Source organism: Ambystoma mexicanum, chromosome 5q (assembly GCF_040938575.1).
Source record: "Ambystoma mexicanum isolate Mex_15411 chromosome 5q, UKY_AmexF1_1, whole genome shotgun sequence".
Taxonomy (NCBI): domain Eukaryota; kingdom Metazoa; phylum Chordata; class Amphibia; order Caudata; family Ambystomatidae; genus Ambystoma; species Ambystoma mexicanum.
The window spans coordinates 870,101,010-870,118,958 of record NC_090933.1 but is presented as its reverse complement, the minus strand read 5'-3'; the positions used below and the strand labels follow the sequence as shown (position 1 = coordinate 870,118,958).

At 41.8% G+C, this 17,949-nt stretch overlaps 1 protein-coding gene across 1 annotated transcript in view; it reads right to left on the bottom strand.

The window, feature by feature from the left end:
- TMEM67 (transmembrane protein 67) overlaps positions 1-17,949 on the bottom strand; it is a 2,125,990-nt gene that overhangs the window by 1,655,111 nt on the left and 452,930 nt on the right. The window contains exons 8-9 of the mRNA XM_069621352.1: positions 4,276-4,430; positions 4,052-4,160 (exon numbers count right to left, since the gene is read on the bottom strand). Coding sequence (XP_069477453.1) covers positions 4,052-4,160; positions 4,276-4,430 — 264 coding nt within the window. The remainder of the gene's footprint in view (positions 1-4,051; positions 4,161-4,275; positions 4,431-17,949) is intronic.

Below are 17,949 nucleotides of genomic sequence, written 5' to 3'. Positions count from 1 at the left end.
GGTTCCCAAAGATATTATACTGACTATCCTACCCAGTGTCGGGGGGTGATGACCCTGATCCATAAGAGCCTTAAATTTAACTGTAAATTCTCACAGACGGACCGATTGGGTAGATATGTTTTGCTCCATGGCGATCTGCACAATAAGGAACTGATGATGTTGAACATTTATGGTCCTAATGTGGATGACCCCGAATTTTACCTGCAATTAGCTTCTCTGCAAGGCAGCTTCCTCATGGTACTGCTAATTTGGGGAGGTGACTTCAACAGAATACTGGACGTAGACCTCGATAGATCGGGTTCCAGACTGTGCCAACTTTCTAGAGCAGCATATACCATTCTGACATCCTTACCCAGGCTAGCCATCGTAGACGCATGGCAACTGTTATACCCCGAGTCCAGAACATACTCCTTCTATTCTTCAGTCCACGACTCGCATTCTAGAATGGACAGGTGGTTGATATTGGATATACTGATTAGGAATGTCTCACACCAATCAATCCTTCCTAGAACCCTGTCTGATCATTCCCCTGTGACTATCTCTCTGCTGGGGCCGAGACTACAAAAGAGCTCGGGGTGGAAAATGAAACCGTATTCCCTGCTAGACACAGCCTTTACCTCAGAAATAGAGACCGCCATCGAAGACTTCTTTGAGATTAACCCTAACTCGGTCCCGACGCACTCCACCCTGTGGGAAACATTTAAAGCCTATATTAGGGGCATTGCTATCTCGAAGGAAAGCGGTATTCTGAGAGCGATCCGAGGGGATATCCAGAAAAGCGAGGCAGCCCTTGCATCCCTTGAATGTCAATACTCTCTTCAGCAATCTCCCGAGACACTAGCGTCACTGGGTGGTCCCGTGTTTCGCTCGTATGCAGACCGTGAACTGAAATTCCTTGACAGCCCCCAGCTCGCTAGAAAATACGGGGAAGGCGAGAGACCGGGCCGAGTATTAGCCAGACTCATCTGGCACGTGTTGGGTTCCCCCAACATCCCGGCTATTGCGAAAGCCAATGGCACCCTGGCCACACTTCTGCGAGATATCAACGCAGAGTTTCTGGTGTACTATGAAGCTCTCTATTCGGAGGATGAGAATACTCCTATAGCTGAGATAGAGGCCTTTCTAGACAGCCTCCCTCTCTCGGTCCTCTCCTATGAGACTAATAACACTCTTGAGGGGCCCTTCACCACAGAGGAATTCTCAGAGGCTATTGACTCGCTGTGATCAGGCAGGTCCCCTGGCTCGGACAGCCTCCCAGTAGAATTCTATAAGCGCTTCAAGCCACTCCTAATTCGCCGCCTGATGGCCTTGTGGGACGAAGCCTGCAAAGTAGGTGTGCTCCCTCCTTCCCTTTGGGAAGCTATAATAACAGTCCTTCTCAAGCCTGGCAAATCTCCTACCCAATCTAGCTCCTATCGTCCGTTATTAATCAACTGGGCCGTTAAAATCTTCGCCAAACTGTTAGCCTCACGCTTAGCACCCTTTATGCTACATATCATCAATCCCGATCAAGCAGGGTTTGTCCCAGGTTGATCCACCTCTCTGAACCCGAGGCGCTTATTCAATACCATCAGTAGAATAAGCCCACACGTTCAGGCAGTAGCTGCCACACTGGACATACATAAGGCCTTCGACTCCCGTGTCTTGGAAGTACCTTTGGCGGGTCCTTGAAAAATGCAAATTTGGGCCCAGGTTCCGCTCTTGGGTTCATTTACTCCAATCCGGTGGCCAGAGTCCGCACCGAGGACCGATCCTCCTCTCCATTCTGAATTGCCAGAGGCACAAGGCAGGGCTGCCCCTTCTCCCCCTTAATTTTGGCTATAGCCGTGGAGCCTTTTGCCGATAGGATGCGCCAATAGCCATGCGCACAGAGGGCTCCGAACAGCGGGTCAAGCGGACATTATCTCCTTATACGCCAACAATGATTTGCTCTATATCCGCTCCCCTTCTATCAACCTCACTCCTATTCTGGAGGACGTTGTCCTTTTTGGGCGCATCTCTGGGCTCAAGGTGAACTGTTCCAAATCTACCCTGTTCCCACTTACAGAAAGCACACACCCCCCTCCTGACCTTCTGGGGTTCACTTGGTCCCAGTCAAAATTCACTTACCTCAGTATAGAAGTCACCCGCTCGCCTAAGTCATCATTTGTGGAGAACTACCAGAACCAACCCCTATGGCCAGGAGACGGCTTCTTTCGATCACTAACTCGTAACATTAATAATTTCCTATGGCACTCTGGGACAATTTGATTAAAACTTGCTACTTTGACCACCCCCATGGAGGGCGGAGGATTCAATGCCCCAGATTTTCTTGAATACTGGCTAGTGGCGCAGGCTCAGTTTACCTCCTTCTGGTTTAATACACAGGATCTCCCTCCTCATGTTCGGCTTGAGAGGTTAGCGGTCAGTGACCGCGATGTCCGCTCCTTAATTCTCACCCCTCTGCCGGCCATGCTAGAGTCACTAGACCCTGTTGATAGCACCTCCCTTGCCCTCTCTAAAACCTGGAAACTATTAGACTCGCCCCACCCATTCCATGGCGATTTGCCTTTATGGAACTTCCTCCCTGAGGTCTCATACCTACCGTTATCCATCATATACCGGTGGGCTGCATTGGGCTTCGAAGTGATCCGTGACACCGTCGAAAATAGAAACTTCATTGAATGGCCAGACCTACTGTCCGCCCTCAGACAGAAGCCATCTGCGTGGCTCCAATACTTGTCCCTCCGGAAAGTCCTTAAAGTCAGATACCCCGATTTCCCCATGATACCCCCCGATTACCAAATTGTGGCGGAATTATGCGACTTCAACTCCTTTAGAGGGAAGGTGTGCAGACTATACGTCCTGTTACAAACTAGAACGACCCCCCCACAAATTGAAACGCAAATGGGCAGAGGACTTGGAGGTGGAAATGTCCGACGAACGCTGGAAGCACATGTGCGCACGCACACATAATGTGTCCTTTAACTCACGTTTCAAATTGATCCAATTCAAAGTCCTACATAGGTACCATCTTACCCCGATCCGATTACACTACATGTCGAGGGACCATTCCCCCAGATGTCCCAGATGCGGAACTGACAATGCCTCATACATACATATGCTATGGTCCTGTCCCAAACTGTCGCAGTACTGGGAGTCGGTATTTACTACCTTATCTGCCATTCTGGATCGTACAATCTCCCCATCCCCATTGCTCTGTCTCTTTCACGACTTCCCTGGCCTGGGCCGTGACTCCAAGAAGCTGGCTGGCCTTCGTATGCTGCTGGCTGTCCGTTGCATCTTACAATTTTGGCTTCGCCCAGTCCCACCCTCACACACACACAATGGCTAAGGGCGGTAACCTGGGCATTGGACACAGAAGAGACCTGGTCTAATCAGCAGCCGATGCACTCAAAGCCCAGGAACATCTGGCTGAAGTTTCGTTCCTTCATGGCACCTTCCGACACGGACTCTGATGCTGCATCTCTGGCTTCCTAATCCTCCATATCCAGTAGGGCTTGAACTCTTGTTGGCTTATATCTCTGTTGTCCCGCTGTACTCTCCAAGCTTATACATGCAGAGCTAAAGACCAATGATTGACCTACTAGTATTTACTGTAATTTGACAATGCCTACACCGGTTGGGCCTCTGCTTGTATTCTTTGGAGTCATCAAGCTGAAAAAAGAAAGGTTTAAAAAAAAAAAGTCATGCATTATTATAAATGCCCAAGTGTTCGCATCAATAAATTGAAGACTAGGTTCGGAATAATGTCATAGCCTAAAATTAGCGTCACTTAAAAGTGTGTCTTTGCTTCTTTGAGATACGTGTGAATCTTTCTTATTTATACAGACATATCTGAAGGTGAATGAGACTGGGCTATGAATGCCTTCTTCCGTTCTGTGACCCCATTCCCCCATAATTCATTTAGTCTCCAGAAAGACATGTTAGACGAAGTACAAGTGCACACAATGAAAAGGCACGCAGCGCCTCATTCAGCAATATACTGGTTTCCTTTTTGTTGACCGAAAATGGTATTTAAATATTTTTTAGACCCAATGAATGGGCTTACCTGATCTGATCCTTTAAAGCTAAAGCTCAGAGGAAACTGAGATGTTGTAAGTGTACGGGCCGCTAATCCCGGCTGTTCTCCGTAAAATAACCAAGGAAGATTTGTTCGCCTGCAAGCGAAAAATATGTCAATGGAGACAAACTAAATGGTTACAAATAGTTTTTTAATGGCCAAATACAGATATTTGGGCACACTGGGAGACATGACAAAAGACTAGGACTTACCAAAATGATATGGAATGAACAGATCCGAGCCCTGCAGTTTTTCTGACAATATCCATAAACAGCCCACATGCATCATTGTTGGGAGAACCTACTGAATGCATGTTCATCACACACATGTTGCCAAGAGCCTGGCAAGCTGTAAGATTAGCATGTAGCTGCAAAAGAAATACAAAATATATTCTTTATTCACAACAACTTTGGGTATAACAAGTATATGTCAAAAACAATTAGAGAAATATACACATGTATTGTGTGTGGGGTTTTTATTTTAACACACATTTATAGAGCATTTTTGCATAGCTATCTGAAGAAGCACGTTTTATATTTAAAACCACTGTAACGTAACCATTTAAAGTCAAATTAAGTAGTTTTATGAGCATTCTATGGAGACTGAATATTTTCTTTCCCTCAAGATAGCTTGCAAAAATATAGATAGGATTTAATTCAGAAAGGTTTAAGGGTTTCCGTTGGTGTACAAGAAATCAAAGGACACTTTTTTAGGCAAACTGTTCATTTGACAACCCCACTGACGGAGATCCATTTTTTTACTCCGTTTAAAAGAGAATGGGAAGATGGGTAGGTGAAGATGCAAACCCTCAAGATGTGCCCAACTCTGTACATTTATTTTTTAGTTCACCTCCGATCCCTACCTGGTGCTACTGCATCCAGTATCCCTGGTTTTGGTTTAATGACAGTTCCTCATACGTCTAAACCTGCACCACAAACAAGAGGTGAAATGTATAATGACGAGCTAAATACTTTTTTTAAAAGTACATATCTCATCACTGTGCTGCAATCTTGAATAGAGGGGGAAAAAGGCCTGATGGACATATTTAAAATGCCACTATAATTGCATTTGATTTAATATGTCAATGGGGCTGTTATCAAAAGTGGTACATAGTTTGGTACGGAGCCCCTCTTTCCTTTCTATGGAGGACAGCGCAAGCCAGGGAGAAGAAGCGGGTGTGGCGGCGGCACTCACTGCCGCAGAAATAAGGTCAGTGTGGAGGGGGGGGGGTGAAAAAAAAGAAAACAAAAGAAAGGTAAAGAGGGTGGGGGAAGATGCCGGCCCACGGACCCGGCTGTCAGGTGGCATGGAACGTGGGCTTTCACCAGTGGTTCAAGCCCATGTTCCTAGTCATCTGAATGGCTAGCTCCCCCCACCAGGGTGCTAATCGGAGTTCATTTGATTGAAAGTTTTACATGACCTACTGTAAAATCTATTTTCCAGCCTAAACTTACTTTTGTGAATTGGTTTGTTTGGGGTTTCCCATAGTACAGAGTTGACACACAACATCCAATTATGCTGGGCAAACAAAACTGTTCCCTTAGAGCAGAACTGCTTGGGCATCTACTGAGGGGAGGGTAAGCACATATTTTCAATTGCTGGGCTCTTCCCTAATTAAGATCGCATTTTTAAATTAAAAGGTACAGTTTGACAAGCACATAAGAAACTAACGAAAGGCAACTCTCACAAAATTCAAAAAGTGATACAAAATGTTAAAACACCCACCCCGATATACCACTAAGAGCAGACCCTAAAATCACAAAAATGAGTGACATCGGCTCGCGTAGATGCGCAAGCGGCAACCTCAATATGGTAGGGGATAGGTATGCCTTTTAGACTATGTGCAGAAATTCTGGATGGCAGAAAGGCAATTCTTAAACTTCGCCCGACTGACAAAGACAATAGCTAAAAAGTGGGACTCTACACCCGAAGAGCCCCCGATAACCCCAGTTCTTCACACCATCCTAACTATGGGAGTAGAAAGACACACAATCAAAAGACTATCCGGCACTGCAAGACAGTAGGTCATTGCCCCCACTAAAGGTGGAGGAAAATGGGAACAAGATCTGGAGAAACCACTGGAGGAGAAAAGGTGGGCTAAAATCTGCGCCAACATCGCAAAAGTTTGCCGCAATGTGCGCTTTAAACTGATACAATTTAATATCATACACCAAGTGCATAGAACACCACAAAAACAGCACATGATGAACGCACAGGTCACACACACCTGCCCGAGAGGTAGGGGAGAGTCTGCCGACTTCTGGCATATTGTATGGGTATGACCAAGCATAGAAAAGTATTGGCAAGAAATAATCGACAGATTCAACAACCTATTGGGGAGAGGTTATAGGTCAAAGTACCGAAAACAAAGGATAGAAACACAAAAGGATCGAAACAAAAGGATCGAAAGTCAAAGGATCGACAACCCATACACATAATGTAAACGGGTCATTTGATTGAAACAAATGGCTCAACCATTGAAATAGGTAATGAAGCTAAAGAAAGGGTTAAAGGACAACATCGAAATAAAGAGTAAAGCACCTTGTTTTGAAACAATAAGCACAGCTGACGGTTGAAAACAAACTGTCAGTGCGTGAGGGAAGGTGACAGAGAGCAGCTGACAAATACAACCAAGTGAATAACGTATACGTAGCGGTAAGTAAAACACATGAAACATGCAAATTAAGAAAGTCGTTTGCACATTATAGCAGAATAGTTAAATTAATTTATAAAATTTACTGTTTCAGATACAATTTCATACAGATATGGAATTCATAAAGTCGCAGATGGGAGCTTCACAATTGGCATATGAGGGATATGTGTACAACAGGGAATGTACAAGAAATGAAAAAAGTTATTGGAAATCCAAGGATTACAGAAAATTAAACTGGACCGGCAGAGCTATAACCGAAAGGGAGAATATACGGGTAACTGGTGAGCATAACCATATGCCAGACAATGCCACAGTCTTAATAAAGAAAACGATAAATGAGCTAAAATAAAATGTGGAAATGAATAAAAATGAGGCGACAAGCTCACTAATAAACAGAGCTTACACGAAATGACCACTACATGTAACCGCACAGATGCCAAATACAAAATTAATGAAACAAAATGTGAACAGGCAGAAACAATGCAAGGAAAACTTACCAATGGCACCTCAAACTTATGTAAATACGATTGTACCGGACATTTTACAAGAAACAGAAAAAGGTGAGCAATTTTTGTGGAAAACGTTAGATGTGAACAGTGAGAAAATAAATGTTACAACTTTAACTAATATGACACACTTGGGGGATTCAACTACATGGCATGACGACGCTACTTTTAAATCATGTCCAGCACCATTTCTTCAGTTTTACAGCATTCATGGGACAATCAATGGGACAGTTATACCTTTAATTTCTGTTTTAATGCCTGGAAAATCAGAGGAACTGTACAGATGTATTTATAAATTAATTAGAGAACCATTGCCAGAAAAAACACCAAAAACAATAATCATGGATTTTGAGCAAAGACAAATAAAAGCATTTTCTAAAATATATCCGGACACTCGTATTCAGGGCTGTTTTTTTCATTTCGGACAATCATTGTGGAAAAAAATTCAGAAATTAGGATTACGGACAATGTACATTGAGGACACAGAATTCCAACACCAAATCAAGAAATTATATGCGTTAGCTTTTGTAAGAGAGGACATGGTTGTAAAATATTATGACACTTTGATTTCATCAGAATACTATACAAATCAAAGAACAATTAAGCAATTTAATGGACTATATGGAGTGCACATGGATTGGTCAACTAACAAGACATGGTACCAGAAGAAAAGGAAAATATGAAATAAACGTATGGAATTGCTATAAATCCGCAAAAGAAAACTGGCCTAGAACCAACAACGTACAGGAGGGATGGCACAGCAAAATAAATAAGGAATTCAACACCAACAATCCGAATTTATGGCACTTTATAAACAACCTGAAATCTGAACAAAATACTCAAGAAATAAAACTGTCACAAACAATATCCATGGAAAACCAACCAACAAGTAAAAAAAAATACAGACTACGAGGAACGAATCACAAGCATTGTAAGATGTTTTGAAACTACAGAACCTATGCAATTCCTGGAAGCAATAGCATACAACTTAAAATGCTAATAAAAAATAAAAAACAAACTCACCAAGAAACGCCACTTCTGGACACCGAAAACACACCAAATGCTGGAAACCATATCCAAATATTAACTCCATAGTATAAAAAAGGATGACTCCAAGTGACAAAAAGAAAAACATCCATGAAAGAAAAAGAAAAAAAAAAAAAAAAAAAAAGCTTTAATCCGAGCTAAATCCATCCGTTGGAAACAAAAACCCAAATCCATGAACGCGTACTCCAAGCCATAGAATCCATGAAAAGAAACTTTGATCCAATAAAAAAGGCATCCATGCAGAAAAAAATCCACCAAAAAAAAAATCCATCCAATGGAAAAAAAAAAAAATAGAAATCCAATAAAACTGGGAGCGGGAGCAACAGTTATCCGAACCGCGATCGAAAGACTCCAAAAATGGCGTCTACGTTGGCCTTCGCGACGTAATAAGTCATACATTACAAGCTGATAACAACAAATATACATGACTTTAAATTTCAAAAGTAATACAACAGCACAACCTAGTGGTCAAAATGTAATACGTTCATAATACGTTTCTTTCCTTGTTGCAATACATTACATATATTTAATTATTTAGTAAAACAAAGCACATTTATATATTTAAGAATGTTAACTGCATGCATACCTATTTAAAATGTTATATGACTACATATACATAAAAAACGTTTCAAAATAAATAAAAAATGTTGAATATGTTGAACAATAATAACTATGTCAAATAAAAAACATTTAAAAGAAACATAAAAGTGTTTGTGCAATTATTACATTTCGAACAGTTTCTAATACATTTCGACCCTTTGACCATTCAACCCTATTGTATTTCGAGCAAATTTAGTCTATCCTTTGTCTTTCGATCCTTTGACAGTCGATCCTTTAACTGGACACCTTGGAGAGACACTTGGAGTGCACACCCGGGGTGTGTCTGTTGGGGATGCTTCCCAGAGGGAAAAGGAAAGAAAGCAAACATTCTAATAAGATTGCGGCTTTCTTGTTGGTGCTGGCAAAGCACAGTTTAGCCATCTCGTGAAAGAACACTAAAAGCCCCCTACTACAACAATGGTCCCGGGCCGCTTTAAAATGGGCTACTCCGGAAAAAGCAATAGTAAGAGGGCAAAGGACAGGGGAGGATGGCTTCAGATGCCTTGGATCTGCAAAGGTCCACCCTACTCAATGACATTCAAACCTCACCGGATAACTTTCTCCATTGAACGATAGGGTGGGTGAATTCGAAATTGTGACAAGCTAGAGGGCACAGAGGTACTCACTAACTGAGGAAGCGAAGAAACAGGGAAACCCCCTCCCAAAGGACAACAGATGTAGGACGTCAAGTGCTTTCTGGAGTTGGATCGGGCGGGGGAGGGTATGAGGGTGGAATGGGGGGCGAGGGAGCGAATATTCATGGTTAACTCTTGTTGTGTTAGGCAGAAACCTGTGCAATTCCCTCTGGGACCACTGCACAACATTTAGGACTACAGGTGTTTGGCAGTAAACCCACTTGGTAGCAGTCTGTACCACACAGATTCACTTGGTAGCTGTGGCTGAGCAGTCAGACTTCCCTCAAGAAGAGTTAGGCAGTATACAGAGTATTCACAATAGGTCAAGAGAACACAGTAGAACAAGTAAACACCGACCAGGGCTTGGTGTAAAAGAGATATAATTATTTATTTTAAAACCACATCTAGAAAAACACACAGGCACTAATAGTAAGCAATTCAAAAACACGGTCGCTAAAAGATAGACACTCCCTTAAAAGAATAATTAGACAAGTCTTAAGTAAAGCCCCACTTATTTTCAGACAGCGGTGAGCGCTTAATGTAGATGGCACTCTAATAGTTCGTTTTAAAAAGGGAGAGAAGAGCAGAGAACAAGTTGAAACAGATCCCAACACTTTTATCAGAACATAACAAGAAGGCAAAGTAAAACCGTGAAGTTAGAGTTCAAGAGGCCGGATCCCTTTCAGAGGATCCAAACGAAATGTGTCCAGGGTCACACGGTTGCAGTGCACAAAAGTTTTGTAAAGGTTCAAAAAGGAGTTGGACCAAAGAAAGGGACCAGTTAGAGGGTCAAGGCGGCCAGCCCAGTCCAGAAGGTTAAGGGGTTATTGTTACCTTGTAGCAATCTTTAGAAAGGGAGGCCTGGCGGACACGGTACCTTAAAGTGGTGAGAACGCTCCAGCGGGGGCAGTTGTTCCTGGCAGCGGGTGCAAGTTGGTGCTTCGTCCGGGGGAAGAGAGGATCTCGTCGTGGAGGAAGACAGGAGTCCGTTGCACTGCCAGGGAAGAAACCAGCCGCGGAGTTTCTCAGGTACAAGGAGCGGTCCGGTGATTCGCGGTTCAGTGGTGAGTGGCTATCCGGCTGCCGGGGTGCTTGGCACGGGCAGTTCGACTACAAACCGGGCTGGGGTGCGAAGAAAGAAAGGTAAACTGGTTGTGCTCACCAGTCAGGGGAAGAAGCCTCTCCAGCCAGGAGATCTTCTCTGTCGTCGGGAAGTGGTGAGTCGGTTCTGCAGGGCTCCACCGGTGGTGTCGTCGTGGTAGGTCAGCTCAGCTTCTCCCTCGTCGGATTCGCAGGTCCTGTGGCGACTTCTGACGTTCCAGTCCCCCAAAGCCCTGCTTTTATGCAGCACACCCCCATTCACTCAGCCTAGCTGTCCAAACATGTTAAGTGGCCAATCACACAAGAGTGCGACCTGAGTTACCAAGGTAACTCAGTCCAGGGTGCCTAAACCCCCTACCACACCCCCTTTGGTACCCAGACAGAGTGGCACCACTTTTGGAGGCTTCTGTGGAGAAGCCCGCCAAAAAGTGGAACAAAGGGCTCGACTTGGGTTGGAGTCACAGAAGAGAACACAAACGCCATTTTAGAATCGAGTCTTGGCAAAAAATACCAACCGGAGAATTAATATGAATTAAATAAACCGGCGGTATGTTCGAGGCTATGAGAATTAAATAATTAAAGTTGGTAGCCTCGAACAATGGGTAAATCCCATAGGAAAATATTTGCGGTTGAATATAAAAAGTAGTTTCCACTGCCACCAGCCAAAACTCGATCAGGGGGGACGGAGACGTGCCCCCTCGACTAACAGACCCCGGGGCAATCGAACTGCCCCGACCAGTACGTCCACAATATGATGGTTTGTACTGGTTTCTGTTAATAATTTGGGACTAGTAAAGCCAATGGTGACTTTACATGCCCTGGGAGACAGTAGTCAGTCCCAGGGTATGGAGTCTATGGTGGGGTGTCACTATGACACCCCTGTGTTACTGCACAGAGGGTGCTGTGTAACACACAGGAAAAACACATGAGACCCTATGCAGTAAAGGACCCCATAGCCCATAAAACACATTACCAGTCAAAGGAATACCATAAATCATGTCCAAGAGTGGGAGAAAAAGAGTCTCACTGTTGGCAGGAGGAAAAAACAAACTCCAGAAATCCAGCAAAGCTGCTGGGGGACTCACTAGGTTAGGAAATTCAGCCTAAAGAGAGAATTCTCCCTAACAGGAGGGTATGAGGGTGGAATGGGGGGCGAGGGAGGGAATATTCATGGTTAACTCTTGTTGTTTTGTTTGCAAAAAAACCCTTACAGATGTTTAAAAAAAAGTTAAAACAAGAATAGATTTACAAAGAATAGCAAGAATAACAATTGAAATAAAAAAAAATAAAAGATCAAAAGGGCTAGGTTAAGCAGGTTTAGGAATGGTAATCTAAACAAATGAGCCTTGTCAAAAGAATGTTTTGGAAATCAAATCAATGTTCAATGAAAGAGTGCATAAAGCAGCAATTGTGTACAAATGAAAATCTGCAGTTTAATTATGCATGAAAAAAAAAAATCAGGAATTGCGAGTCTCAAAATGGTGTGGCTTACAGTGACGGAACAATCATAAAAAGATTGAGTTCATAAGGTAAGTGAATTGGCTCTCTCAGGGAATGATCCTTTGCACTACTGCTGCATAATTGCGAACAGAATCCTGAAATGCTTTCATTACATGTGTCCTGTTCTGCTTCTGCTTTGCTCATCTTTTCTTTCTTTACTGTTTGGATCCTAGCTTTATTTTCCTCTTCTCTATTATGTTTTAAGATGCAGTTGTTTGTGATCCTTTTTTATTTTAATTTTTATTGATTTATTTATTTATTTTCTTCTCTCTGATTTTTATTTTTATGATTTATACTTAGTGGAAACATTGTTCTGTTCTTCAGAATGCTTTGGAATTTGCTTCACTTTTGCTGATTCAATTTGGAAATATGGGGAGAGTTTCAATAATACTACTACAATGTGGATGCGGGTTTCTGGGTGGTATAGTTAGGATTTGGCCTACTTATGTAAATACTATTTCTTTTAAGGGGTTTGGCTTTAGTCAGACCCAGTTGAATTGGTATATTGAATTGTTTTCATGTGATGTCCTGTTTTGTTTATCTGGGTTGGGGATACTATTACATTGTTTATTCTGGCTCTAAATGTCTGTGTTCTCTAATTGTTCATCCTATACTTTTTAGGGTTGTGTGGTCCTTTTTGGAGGTTTCCGATACTCGAATAATTTCTTTGCCATGGGATTGATTACGGTAGGAACATGGAATGTGAAAGGGTTGAATTGCCCAATTAAGAGGAAAAAAGTGTTGTCTAGACTTTGGAGGGAGAGGATTGATGTGATTTTTCTTCAGGAAACTCATCTTATGGAGGGTGCGGAGAAACGTCTTACTAATTCAAGATACACGAAAGTGTGGCTGAACTGCTTCTCTTCTAAGTCGAGGGATGTTGGGCTTTTGATTCGGAGGGGATTGGGCGCAAGTGTGGAAGGGGTGGCAATGGATGACGTGGGTCGTGTGATTCTGGTCGATTTGAAATATGAAGAGAGTTATTACTATTGGTTCCATTTATGGCCCATGTGTCCGTGGTGATTTTTTTGATTCTCTGACTAAGCTGTTGAGTGGTATGAAAGGGGAACATATTGTCTTAGGAGGGGATTTTAATTGTGTTCTAGATTATAAATTGGATAGGTCTTCAAAATGTCATTTTACTGGCCAGAGGTCTAGTAAGGAATTTCAAGAATTTATTGAAAAGTTTGACCTGATTGATTCTTGGAGGACTTTACATCAAGGGGAAAGGGGTTTTTCTTTTTATTCTCCTGCTCATGACTCGTTTTCCAGGATTGATTATGTGTTCATCTCTGACACTTTAGTTGAAACTATGGTGGAAGCAAAAATTTGTGCACGGTTCCTCTCTGATCATTCATTAGTTAAAGTCAAACTGCATTTTGGGATTTTGAGACGAGAGTCTGGTAGATGGAGATTAAAACCTTTCATTTTGAAACAGGATGATGCTTTACTCTCGCTGAATAGATCTATAGTGAATTTCTTTAATGAAAATACTGGTTCCGCTGATAGCCTAATAGTATGGGACTCTTTTGAGGCCTTGATAAGAGGGGAGCCGATGAACTGGACTGCTAGGATTAGGCGGAAAGGGGAAAATAAGTTGAAAGATCTGGAATTGGAATTCGGTATCCTTCAATCTACGTTTGCCCGCAATAGGACTAGGGAAGACCGTATTAATATGGATAAGGTAAGAGAATTGTTGAAATGTGAAGTGGAGGCTCAGGCTGATCGTGGTATCTTCTATTCGAAGCAGTGTTTCTGGGAGAGTGGAGATTGTAGTGGTAGGTTGCTGGCGAGAAGATTAAAAGGTTTTACTGAACGCACTTTCATCCGCAAGCTAGATATTGGTTCAGGTGATATGGTGTTTAAGAGGGAAGATATTGGTGAGTGTTTTTGTTCCTTTTACTCTACTCTATATGCGGAGGGCTGTAGTCCATCAGTGGATGAACTTGAAGAGTTTTTTGATAAAATTGAAGTTCCCGGTCTGTCTAGTGATGCTAGGGACTTTACTGATTCTCCGGTAATGGTTGAGGAGGTCCTACGAGCTATCCATAATTTAAACATTTGAAAATCTCCGGGACCGGATGGCCTGTCGACTGAATTTTATCAATCTTTTAGTGAGCTGCTTGCTCCAGAACTATGTGACCTTTATAATAGATTTTTGATGGAAGGTACACTATGTCCTTCAATGAGGGAAGCCATTGTTACTGTAGTTCCAAAAGTAGGGAAAGATGCATCAAAGTATGGTAATTATCGTCCCATCTCCCTTCTGAATGTGGATATGAAGATCTTCACTAAGATCCTGACTTATAGACTTGATAAACATGTAGGTGCTCTGATAGATAGTACCCAGATTGGTTTTATGAAACAGCGCTTTGGGTACGATAACATTAGAACACTATTAGATGTTTTGAATCTTTCTGGTGCAGAAGCTGAAAATTAACTTTATTTTTTTTGATGCCGAGAAGGCTTTTGACAGTGTAAACTGGACCTTCTTGAATTTTACACTGATGAAGATGGGTTTTGGTCCATTGCTCATTAACGCTGTTGGGGCATTACAATTAGATATTAGTGCTAGGGTTTGGGAGAATGGGTTATTGTCAACTTCCTTCAAACTATTCAAAGGTACTCGTCAAGGATGTCCTTTATCGCCCTACCTTTTTAACTTGGCTTTGGAACCGTTTTTGCTTTATATTCGACAATCTCAGAACCTTTCAGGATTTAGGATGGGAGAAATTGAGATTAAGGTGTTGGCTTACGCTGATGATGTTACGATCATCCTTGGTAATTCTAAAACGGGTGGTAATATACTTCAAGATATGGTTGAGGAGGTGGGTAAACTCTCAGGGTATAGGATTAATTGGGAAAAAACTATAGTTTTCCCGGTCTATGACACTCCTGTACGTGATCAATTGTTAAATTGGAATTGTAAATGGGAAAATAGTTCTGTGAAATATCTGGGGGTATATCTCGCTAGAGATATGAAGAGGATGGTTGAATTCAATGTTGATAAAGTCATTGAAACCCTTTGGAAGGACATTCGTAAATGGGAAAGGCTACCATTGACGGTTTGGGATAAAGTTAATGCCATCAAGATGGTACTCTTACCTAAGGTTTTATACATTATTCAGTCTCTTCCATTAAGATTTTCTAAAAAAAACTCTTGGTTGGATGGATAAAGTATTTCAGGAATTTTTATGGGGTGCTAAGTAAAGGGCCAAGATACCGAGATATCTAATGATTCGGGGGACTTCCGATGGTGGTTTTGGATATCCCATCCTTGAGAATTACTTCAATGGCTTTCTTTTAAAAAAATTGTCTGTGTATTTCTCTATGAATAGTCCTGTGGTTCCGCTTTGGGCTCGAATTGAAGAAAATATATTGAGTCCTTTCCATATTGGAAGTTTAAACTCTTTTGGTAGGGTGCCTAGGCAAGTGGCTAAATTGCAATCTGTGATGGTCACTAAAGATGCTATTATCTCTCTGATTACCGGTGGTGGACAAGGATTATATTTATATGAGGAAGCTTCCACCTGGCAGAATCCGGGTTTGCAGATTAATAAATCGGATGTTGTGTTGGAGAAGCTGGATTAATAAGGGCATTTTACTGTTACGAGATATCTGGTATGATGGGGGTATGAGGTCTTTTGAAGATTTGAAGGTTATGTTTGATTTGCATCAAAAGGAACTACAGAGATATAATTTGTTGGCTGCTTTAATGATGGAGGAGTCAGATGATTGATTTGCCTCTATTGCAGAGACCTGAGAGGTGTGATTTTCTCTCTATTGTTCCTCATGGGGTGTCTAGTTTTTTAAAACTGTTTCCGACTGAAAATCGTTCCCTAGTATTCTGGGATAAATTGAGATGTACATGGTCTGAGGAACTTGGAGAGGTTATACCTTTGAATGATTGGGAAAGTATGTGTAAGGTTCCTATTAAGGCAAAGGCTGATTTGAATTTGCGCTTTATTCACCAGAAGACTTCAGGACGTCTTTTTTGGACTCCTGATAGGATGTTTAAATTGGGACTTGGTGATACTGATAGGTGCTAGGGTTGTTTGAGAGAGAAGGGTACTATGCCTCACATGTTATGGGATTGTGAAAAGGTAGTGGGGTTTTAGAAAGAAGTTTTGGATAGGGTTGATTTGGTGTGTGAGATTGCTTTTCCTAGAAACCCATTAGCGGTGATATTGAAATCTTGGAGTTGAGAGAGATCTTGAATATCTGATGTTGTGTTCGATTAATAAAGTCTTTCTAGTTGCTGTCAGACTGATATTACAAGTCTGGAAGACTAGGAAAAAGCCATGTGTAGATGATTGGTTGGTTCAGTTGCAAATTCTTTCTCGTTTTGAGAAATTGAAATTGGGTAGATTACACAAAAAGGGAATTTACAATGAACAATGGAGTAAATTCAATGAGTTTTATGACTGATGCTTTGTCAGAATGTGTTATTTATTTATTTTTTTTGGGCAGTGGGTGGTGGGAGGAGGGGAGGGTTGATGTTTGTGGTGTCTTTGATGTTGTATTTTTGTTAGTTAAGTGTAAAAGTGCTGTTAGGATAATTGGTTAGTGGTGAAGTGGCAATTAAGGTTTGTAGAGTTTTTTTTTTCCCTCACTGTATTTGCCTTGATTTAGTTATCACATTTATATTTTGTTATGCTCTATTCGTTCCATTTTTATTGCCTGTTCTGAATTGTACTTATTTTTTGAATAACTTAAATAAAGAGTAAAAAAAAAAGGCAAGAATCCTGAAATGAAAGAAAGACAATGAAGAGACTGAGAAATGTACCAAGCTGAAGGGTGAAGGAGAGCTATAAATGGGAAAGGGTATAATAAGAAACAACATACTGTAGACAGGGCATTGCCACCATCAAGCATGTAAAGCTGAGCATCAGATAAAGGGTGAACCCTAAAAATGTATTTTATATAGAAATTAGTAGATGGAAGGAGGGATTAAGGAAGTGGAGTTCCACCAACAGAAGAAGAAAAACGTAGAAATTGGAAAGGGTGTTGAATACCATGGAGAGCTGGTGAGAGAGGATAAGGAAGAGATGGTAGATGTTACATGGCGGCTGGTGAGCATCATAAAGGGGCAATAAGTAGCGATAAGAAGGATAAAGACTTAGATGAGTTGGTCAGAGCAAGTAGCGTGTTTGACACATTGACTTCTTTACTTTACTTTAATATATTTGTATAGCGCGGCCATGAACCCAAAGGCGTAAGGGCACTACAAAACACATAAAACAGAAAACCAGAGACAATGTCATGAAGCAGGGCATGAGCGAGAATATCACAGGCAAGAAGGTCGTTTAATGGAACAGATATGTCTTTAGTCTTTTTTTAAAGAATTCTAAAGATTCGATAGATCTTAGCTCCAGCGGCAGAGCATTCCAAGCTCTAGGACCAACAGAGAGGAAGGCTGAGTCAGTTGCTCTGACAGTGTTGCACTTAGGTTCAGATAAGAAGAACAAATCATTAGACCTAAGTGCTCTTGTGTTGATTCTTATGGGTAATAGCTGTTGTAAGTAACCAGGCATTTTCCCAGATCTGCACTTATGGAAAATAGTCAGGGTGTGAAATAGAACTCTAGCGGCCACAGGCAGCCAGTGCAGCTCACGTCTCGCTAGTGTGACATGATCTCTGTGTTTGAGTTTCATAACGGCTCTAATAGCCCCATTTTGACAGATTTGTAGCCTGTTACTTTCATATTTGTTAATTCCCATAAGAAGGCTCGAGCAGTAGTCTATTTTAGAGTCTACTATTGCTCTCGCAATAGTTTCTGCATTATCCTGAGAAATAAGAGGCCTTGGATGTGTTAAAAGTTTAATGTAGTATGCACAAGAAGAA